This window comes from Pyrus communis, chromosome 13 (assembly GCF_041283825.1).
Source record: "Pyrus communis isolate YQ-2024b chromosome 13, ASM4128382v1, whole genome shotgun sequence".
Classification (NCBI taxonomy): domain Eukaryota; kingdom Viridiplantae; phylum Streptophyta; class Magnoliopsida; order Rosales; family Rosaceae; genus Pyrus; species Pyrus communis.
In genome coordinates, this window is record NC_142577.1 from 17,639,134 (window position 1) to 17,648,457 (window position 9,324).

General features: G+C 37.1%; 1 protein-coding gene across 2 annotated transcripts; it reads right to left on the bottom strand.

Moving 5' to 3' along the window:
- Positions 1-74: 74 nt before the first annotated feature.
- LOC137737492 (magnesium transporter MRS2-2) lies at positions 75-6,189 on the bottom strand. Of its 2 annotated transcripts, XM_068476989.2 has the most exons (12): positions 5,901-6,165; positions 5,502-5,801; positions 5,334-5,363; positions 4,825-4,978; positions 4,536-4,657; positions 3,901-3,975; positions 1,946-2,173; positions 1,729-1,773; positions 1,052-1,096; positions 943-972; positions 664-783; positions 75-578 (listed from the first exon to the last, which is right to left on the bottom strand). In XM_068476989.2, exons 2-12 carry the CDS (start codon positions 5,742-5,744, stop codon positions 492-494), a joined length of 1,179 nt encoding a protein of 392 aa, XP_068333090.1. In that variant the 5' UTR covers positions 5,745-5,801; positions 5,901-6,165; the 3' UTR covers positions 75-491. The 2 variants fall into 2 exon arrangements, with proteins under 2 accessions (XP_068333090.1, XP_068333089.1); XM_068476988.2 differs by having other exon boundaries at positions 5,502-6,189.
- Between the last annotated feature and the right edge of the window lie 3,135 nt (positions 6,190-9,324).

Consider the following 9,324-nt stretch of genomic DNA (forward strand, 5'->3'; position numbering starts at 1 on the left):
AAGGTAAAGGATTAGATCAAAACAACCCGAAAACTCGAAAATTGACACGAGCGTAAACGGCCTCCAGAAACAGATTGCAAGAAATCATGTCACATTACAGCTGATAGTGCCCACATTTCTTCAGAGAAATTATCAGTTTTGTGGAATGCATTAATCACTCCGTATGGCATTATTGCCCATTACAGTTTAACAGTATAAATCTGTTTGATCAAAAAACTTCTGTGCAACACAACAAGAATTATCGACCAAAATCGAGAAATATGTATGGTTCTGCAGACAAGTTTTACAGTCTGCGTTTGTGACCGAATCCTGTTAATTAGACTGTTTGACAATTATAAAGCTTTGCATGTCCTTGGGTTAGAAACACCCAAAAAATTCACCAAATTCAGCAAGAAATTTTTACTCCTTCACACAGCCTTGCTGAAAATCTTCGACACCTTATTTACTTTCAGAAGATCCAAAAGATCAATCTCAGGGCTTCCTTATGATGTTCAAGATCCGACTAGACCCTTGTGGCGAGCATATGATACGATTATTACGAAACCAAAAAGACAGCAAATTCCCGTGACAATGCAGACCTGTCAATGGAAAAATATTCAATTCTCAGACATGTTTACAGTCATAATAGAAAAGATTACCAGCGGAAATAAATACTTTGCCTACCCATTTGAACATGTATCCGTAACCCTGATTCCATGTATACGGGATATTCATCCCAAAAATTCCAGTCACCAATGCAAATATGGAGGTGCATACAGTCCCGGAACTAAGAAAAAGCTCAAGCTGCAAGCATGAATGTGAATAAAATAAACAGTAATCTTACAAAATACAGATCCTTGTGGATATGGAGCAGCAAAGTAAAAAGAAAATACAGAAATTAAAGGAACAGAATCCAGCATAGTACAGTAATATGATACACTACATCAGAAGACAAAAAGGCACCTGAATCAGCTGATTCCTGTGGTTATCGAGCTGCAAAATGAAACCATAAGTTAGATAAAAAAACATAACAAATATTATCATAGAAATTTAAGATTTATGAATTAAGTACCTGAATATTAATGTAATCCTCTGTATCATCAATATATTCACGTAGCTGCAAAAGTTCATATTTAAGCAGTTGCAATGTTGATAAAAAAAGTCTATTCCACGTAAAAATGTCTATGAGAGTTTTTCTATTGAGTTTGGGTGGAAAAACATTGGTCTATGAGAGTTTTTCTATTGAGACCAGTTGGAAAAACATTGGACTATTATAGTGAATTTAAGGGGATGATTCATTTGTTGACTCAATACCATTCTCCTCTTAATCAAAATTCAGATCTTGATATGCAATTCCTCTGTCGCTTCCTTAGTAGTGTGAGTGTACAGATTACTTTATACGTCCTCAACTGCAGGTTCACACTCATGATAATTCTGCTTTGATAGGTCAAAGTCATGATAACTTATAACTCTACTTGTTATTAGATAATTCGCAGCATTATTACTAGGGGTTCCCTTCAAGGTAATATGTATGGTGGTCGTACTGTGTTTAAGGACCACCTTATTCCTTTGGGGCCAGGACAGTTTATGACTGTGGTGTACCTCAGTGCACTTTGTGCGGGGCAGACTCATACTAGTGATATACATTATGATTGGCATGGAATACGGTGGGATGAAGCTAGATCCCAAAGTTAAGTTTTCCTCACAAACCAATAAAAGAAGATAAGTTTGCATCTAAATAGCACATACCGTGGCTAATTTGTTCAAGGTGCCATCAATCTGCATAAAATAAGCCTACAAAGGCATTGCTTGCTGGTTTAGTATATAGCTTCACTAAAATAAGGAAAACAAGAACTATGCAACATTACTACCTCAAGTAACATTTCAAGTTTCTCAATGTCATTCTCATCATATAGCTTCACTAAATAAAGCAATCAGGAAGTATGCAACATCATTACAATATTACCTCAAGTAACATTTCAAGTTCCTCAACGTCATTCTCATCTCCACGAACAGTGACGATACTTGCCCTACTTGCCCGGGATATTTTTGAGCCTATGGTAGGGGAGGCAGGATACCAATTGGAAGGACCAATGTCACTAACTGGCGAAGATGCACCAGCCAACTTTCTGGACAAGTAAAGGTCAGCCATATCATCGTCATCATCCAGCAGTTGTTCAAGCTCATCCCTGACCTACAATAAGCAATACAGAATTTCCAATTAACGTGATTTACAGTAGTAAAGACTAAGAGGACAATGATAGGTTGTCCTCAATCAAACTCTGACTAAGAAATTCCACACAGAAAATTCATTTCGATAGCATAGTCTGCAAACTCAAAATGAGATGCACAACAGATAAAAAAAAAAAAAAAAAAAAAATTGATCTACAGAAAAATAAAAAACGCACTTTCATGCAACTAATTTAGACTGGAAGGTACGGAGGACCTCATCTATACAAATTTAACTAAATTGGTTGTGTATATTTTCACTCTGATCTATACAAATTTAACTAGATTTCACCCATGTCCCTTAAATAACCCAGATAGCGAACTTCCTGATATCAGTACTTAACAGAAAAAAAGCCATCTTAACAACTGAACTTTTCCAGACATCTAAGGACCTCATATAAGAACCTCGGCATGCGTTCAAGTGTGCGCGCACACATACTTATATAATTGGTAATTATGTATATACTGTCACCTATAGGGTGTTATAATTCTGACTCTCTCTGGATCTTGTTCTTTGATCTATCCGGCAATAGACTAAACTTCGCAAAGTAGAGAACAACTACAAACACTTATGACTTCTACTGGTTTGGCAGAACTTTTGCCTATGTCCAGTTGTGATTTCCCTAGGTAGAGAAACCACAGCTTCTTTGATTAATAATAGGGTATACAGTACTTTTGCAAACCTTAGAACTAATCTCTCTCTTTCCCGCAGTTGTCTCTCTTTCCGGCGGTCTCACTCTTTCCCTAGCCTTGCCGAACCCTTAGTATAGGGTGTGGTTTACATGCCTATTTTCTGATTAAGTTTCCGATTCTATATGGAATAGGAAAGAAATTCTTTCCTATTCCAAATTATCTTCTAGGATTCCCAATCTAATTGTACAAGAAAACTTTGATTCTTTTTTAGTTCTTTTGGGAGAAGAATCGGTGCACCTTTAATTTCCCTAATAGAATCCTAAACAAAATAGGACACTAACTTTGACAAGCCAAAATCCTAACATTGGGAAGTGCTCAAACACTTACCAGTCGGTACTATATAAAGGCATTGCCATGTTCTAAGCCCTTGGACAGAAATTCATAAATGGTTAATACTAAATAGGGCATTCTTATTTACTTACATACGTTAATACTTTGTCTTGACTCATAAGCAAAAAAATCTCTGCTCACCAACTGTTGGATCAAAATCTAATGACTCATATGCACTCAAAATAGAACGATTGCTTTATCAGGAATTGAAGGTCAACAATCAGGAATTGAATATCAAACATAGGATGAACTGAGAGATTGCACATGGTGGATATGAAATTGAAGTCGTGTGTAAATTTACTAGGTTATGACAGGAATGCCATCCAAATCCTTGGGTTCAACACAAACAATACAACTTTGGACCTTGGTTCCATAAAATGAAAGTAAAATAGGAGATTTCAGCTTGTGGAGCGTATTAGTGCAGTATGCATCCAGCACATTTACAAACCATTAGAACAAATTTACTTTCTCAAACGAAATATTACAAGCTATCTAATGAAGTGATGTTCGGTAGATGGTGGGTGACGAGTAAAATTACTCCCTCATCTTTCACCAAACACCAAAGTGAAGCATATCTAATCAATGAACAATTGTGTTTAAATTCAATAACCCTCACAAGAGGCAAGAACTACCATTCAGTTATGCACACACCACAGGAAGTTCATATACCTTTTGTACCCGAGCAGTCAACCTAGTCATTCCACTCTTCAATTTACGAACCCTATCCAAATTGCGGCTACTAATCTGCAGGTAGAAGGGGTGGATATTTTAATAAATAAAAACAATAAAAAAGTGCCGACTCGAGGAAGAAATATAATTGGAAGACAATTTTCTTTAATACAAGTACAAGTGAGAGAAATATTCTGTCATAGCAAAAGATGCTAAGTTTACAAAACCATTCAGGCAAATATGCAAGCCAATATTTCTGTGAAGCCAAATATTAAGTTTAACAGCAAGAATGCAAAGATAGAGGTCTACCAAAACTAACCAAAGTGTGAAGCATAACATCCCGAATCTCTTCTAGACTCAACTTCACACCAAAATGCAAACAATCATCCTAGACTTCGTTATCTAGTACTTTAAGTAGGAAATATTCCTCACGTAGCCAATGCTGACAAAGAACATGCCTGAAGGCTACTATCAGTGATTTACTTAAATCGGCCAAACTAGTGAATGAAGTACTACATTCAATCAGTTTCTTTGTCTATTTATCTTTCAGTTGGAAGGCCACAAGAAGCAGAGAGGCAGCAACTGAAGAATCCACACAGACACAAAACAAAAATAAAAGAAAAGTCAAGTCCTACCTTAGCAGTAAGCTCATCTAAAGCAGGATAAGCAGCAGTCTCAAGTTCTGTCGTACGTGCAGCAAGAAAGCTACAAATTGCTTCCAAAGCTACCTCCAAGGCCCGGAACTCAAATGGTGACTCTACAATGCATAATGTATATCATTCAGATAATCATGGAATAAAACCAGAACCCAGAACTTTTGATGTTTAGAATGATTTATTCAAACATTTCTACATTTCCAAGAACACTAATGACAGCCATAGATACTATTTTTGAATGAAAAACTTTGAAAGCAATAAATTATACCATCTTCTTCACCCGCCTCAACATCATTTTGCACAGCAGGGAACTCTTTCCCATTTGTTTGACTTTCACGTGAGACATTTACAGGAGGCAACCGTCTTTGAAGCTCTTCAACAACAGGAATAACGTTTTCATCCAATGGATCCCGGAGCAGCACCTATCCCATAACAAACTAACAATCACCATCTACAAAAAGCTCCAGCTCATAGAAAGCACCACACATATTTTTCTTTCTTCCTAGAAGACAAGGACGGACTATGGTTTGACTTTATAGGAAACATACTTTCAACATTCTGAATTTGCACAATCTATCTAGCTGCTCCTCTTACTTAATTCTCCACAAAAACAATTAATACTTCTCTCTTAAAGCAGCAATCTTTATCCGCGGAAAAAAAATACAAAACTAATACCGATGTCTATCCTATTCAAACTCGGTGACTCAAAACCCAAAAACAAATAAACTCCGCTGAAAAGGAAAACGAGTATATCTAGAGAGAGCGAGAGAGGCTAACCTCTTCAGCAGTGATTATTGCTTTAATATGCTGCAGAAACAAACCCAATTCAATAATGAGAAATACCACAACCATAATTTCCAACAAAAATATATAAATTACATTGCAAAACACAAAAATAAATAAATAAATAAATGAAAAGACAAACAAGAAGAGGAAGAGCACGACCTCCAAATTGAGAACTATGGCTCGGTCACGGCCGAGAATGGTGGAAGGGTAAGAGAGCAAAGGGTCGACAATGCGAAGATCGCGAGCGTGAATGTGAACTCTCTGCATGATGCCATACTTGTCCACGTCCAAGACGGTAGCTTTTCCGGTGCAATCCAACAAAACCCAACTCCGAGAGGACTTCTTCTTCACCGCCACAACCGCCTGTGGGTCCAGCGGCACCAATTCCCCGTCTGGAGCCATATCTGACCATCCCCGAAACCACCGGACCCAAACGCGCCAACCTTATTTCACTCACATCTTCAACAATAAAAAAAACCCAACAATTCAAAACGTCAATTTTCAGGTTGCGCCATCGAAAATTTAAATGGGGCAGTGAAGATTCGGCGTGAAAAATACCAGGGGCGGTGATTTGTTTATGATTATTTGATGTTTTGTTAATAATTTCTTCGTTAATTTGGGGATCTGTATATTAGGGATTGGAATATGGACTGGGGGCAAGCAGTTGAGCGTTTGGGAGAGAGGGGATGGGCTGTGCCGTTTGTTAGGGGAGTGAATGGGGGAACTTGACACGCAAGAAAAAGTTTAGTTTAAAGTAGAGTAGGGGGCCAATTGGACCACACGATTTCTGAACCTGCGGATCTTTCAGTTTCTAATTTAGCTTATGTCAGGTGTTTGCACTGCCCCCATCAAACTCGATGTGGCTTTCCACCTTAAAACAAAAAATTTCTCATTTTGTACTTCGTTACTCAATATTCGCTCAATTTTAGTTTGTTTTTATTAATTCCGTCAAACTAGTTACATGTCTTTAAAAAGTATGTATTAGCGATCTAAGTGGCAGATCAAGGGATGGTTCTTTTGGTAAAGTTGCCAAGTGAATCACCACCACCTGGAACCCAATACCGACCTAGCCCAAAGACGACAATCTACACAATTGTCGAAAAGCAGTGGGGTGTCCAAGTTTCAAACCTTAGGAGGGTCTCAGTCTAAATTTTAAGATATAAAAAGAGCGCGAAGCGTGTTAAAAAAAATTGATTTATAAAATGTGAGCTTATTATCGTCAGCAAAATCATGTTACGCACATTTCAACAAATATCGATATATGCCAAAACAATATGATACTTGATATCAATAGCATTTGTCGAGTACTGCTGAGATATGTCTAACAAGTGTTACATCAAACACTTGACGAGTACAAAAGAAACTCATACCAAACATTCGAAGCATGCCCACGAAACTTTCATACATGTTTCCCCGCATCCAAGTGGTCTTGGTACCACCTTTCTTTCTCTTTCCAATGAACATCTGCCATATCAAGAGCACCTCTCTTTCTCTTGCCATCGCTAATCAGCAGTCAATTTTAAGAAATCCTTGCTGCCACTCACAGTGGTTATTTGTTACCTAAAAACATTTTAAATACTACCGAAGTTATTTGGATTAGCCCAACTTCCTTTGTTGTAGCTTTTATTATTGCTATGCTAGGGAGACCAAATTTTTTAAACAAAATGATGTGGTCGTAGATGATTGGATTATTAATTATGTGTTAATTAACATGTTTGTTTTTTATTAGTGACACATTATTTAGTTTGCAGATTTAGTTTAAAATTTTGAACTTTCTATTCATTTGCTTTTTCACTGATCTCTCTCAAAACATGGCCTCAAAGGTAGGAGTCATCCACCACCGTCTTGGTATCCACCGCCATTTTTCATGTTCTATAAAGAAGCACCAGAAATATATTTTCTGAAAATATGGGGATGTTCGTGGTGTTGAGTAGATCACATTGGTATATTCAAACACCCCATTTGAGCAATGTATGAGAAGTTATTAGCTAGTTTTGTTTATGTGCTTTAAATTAACGTTTATATAGTTGTTTCGCATATAGGTGAGACCTATCCTCAGGACGAGCACAATCAATCAAGGCTTGGGGGCTACGACCCTTCCACATACCAATGAGTGGGCTTTTGGTTTTCCGTATATACCTATATACTTGAGATTTTTCCCAGAAAATGAAATTGAATGATTATACGTTTTAAAATACCATGCAAAGTATCTGCCTATTTTATTTATGCATTAGTAGTTGCATATATTTATGATTGGTGCTACGGACGCACAAATAAGTGCCAGGTAAGTTTATAGATTATGGTTGTGAGATTGATGATTATGTGAAATGTGTTGAGAGCTCATAAACCTGAACCCCGGTGTTAGTGCTCCCGCCCAGAGTTAGGGCACAGTCCTTCACGTGATGTTCACCTCCCGCACTATACGCTCACCTTGAATCCAAGTTAGGTGCACAGTCCTGTCGTACAGACCACTATAGGTGGTTCCGACTTGTAAGTGACTTGCAATTATTCGCATAGTCTTCACGTGATCGTAGCACTTGAGCATATTTATTTACACCCAATCCTGTCGTATAGACCACTTTAGGTGGTTCTGAGTCGTGTGCAGGTATATTTGTTGAGATGTGGATTTAAGCCGTACAGGTCACGTTAGGTGACTCCGGCTGACATATCATTTGCATTGATTTCTATCACCTAGCTTGCATATATTTTATGCTGAGATATTTGACATGGCATATATGTGGATTAGCTAACTTGAATATGGTTTCGATATATGTATATGTGCTATTTTCTAGGAAATTATACAGGTTTTACGGCGAGGAGTTAGAACTTTTGAGAAATGAAATGATTTTGAAAACTTTGTTTTTGCCCACTCACACTTTCTGTTTTGCGCCCTTCCAGATTCTAGTTAGGAGTGCTTTTTGGTGGCTTGTGAGGAATCCACGGCAGCTCTGACAGATTATCACCATTGTATGGTCACCTTTGGGTTTTGTATAATTAGTATTTGTCCCGCTGGACTGCACTTAAGCTACTTATGCTTTGGTTGTGTTATCACACTTAATCTCGCACTAACACCTTATTTTAGCCAGTACTTTTAGTAGTTGGTTTTTATTTACTTGTATTTCCCTATATCATTTTGTTTCCTCACTGTGCATATGGTTACGTCACTCTCATGTGGCGGCCAGCACGTCCTGATTTAGGTCGAAGTGTGTCACCGTCTATTTGTGAATGTGTACACATATGATTTCTCCAGTTGTTAATTGTCAAAAGCATTTCTCTTTCTTATAATTAAGGTTACTTTGTTTTAACTACATAGCTCAATAAGAAAGGAATGCTGCTGCTTTTTTATGCTAGAGGGGGACTAATTAGTTTTTTAAGTAAATTGCTTTACAATTTCTTTCATCTCTCTTTTCGCTCGTTTATAGGGTTTTTTGCCCCACAAACGGTAAGGAAGTCGACTGAACATCTTAATTATTGGTAAGAATTTTGTATTAAGGTGTTTGAAAATTAGATGCATGAATAGAAATCTTAATTTTCTTTCCTCAAAATGTTTAATTTGTTCTATGCTCCCATGAATTTGGTTCCCCATATTAATTTTTTTTCATCTATATATAGAACATGAACAACATAGTTAATGCATTTTTCCTTTCATTGCATTGAAATATTCTTCTTTGCACCAATTTACAAGGATAAAAAACTGCAGTACTGCAACCTAAAAACATATAAATAGAAGAAAATAGGAATCACACACCATTTTCTCCTTTTATACATATCAATTTTTATTTCTAACCATCAAACTAAAAACGTAAACTAAATGCGTAGTGTCTAATGTGTGTTCTTTTTTTAAAAAAGAAAAATTCGACGGGAGATGCACAGTTATCATCAATGACATCAAAAGGCATTTTGAAATCTGTGTTTGGCTCAACTGCTCAAGGGGATGGACAATTAGACACTGACTGGGTAATCTTGTCGTGTCAGTTATCTG

Bases quoted from the DNA above. Each gene is read 5' to 3' on its own strand.
- LOC137737492 (XM_068476988.2), bottom strand. From the start codon at position 5,744: ATGGCTCCAGACGGGGAATTGGTGCCGCTGGACCCACAGGCGGTTGTG. The intron at 5,364-5,501 runs GTCGTGCTCTTC...TTGTTTCTGCAG, and splicing joins CCATAGTTCTCAATTTGGAG to CATATTAAAGCAATAATCAC. The intron at 973-1,051 runs GTACTTAATTCA...TTCATTTTGCAG, and splicing joins AGGATTACATTAATATTCAG to CTCGATAACCACAGGAATCA.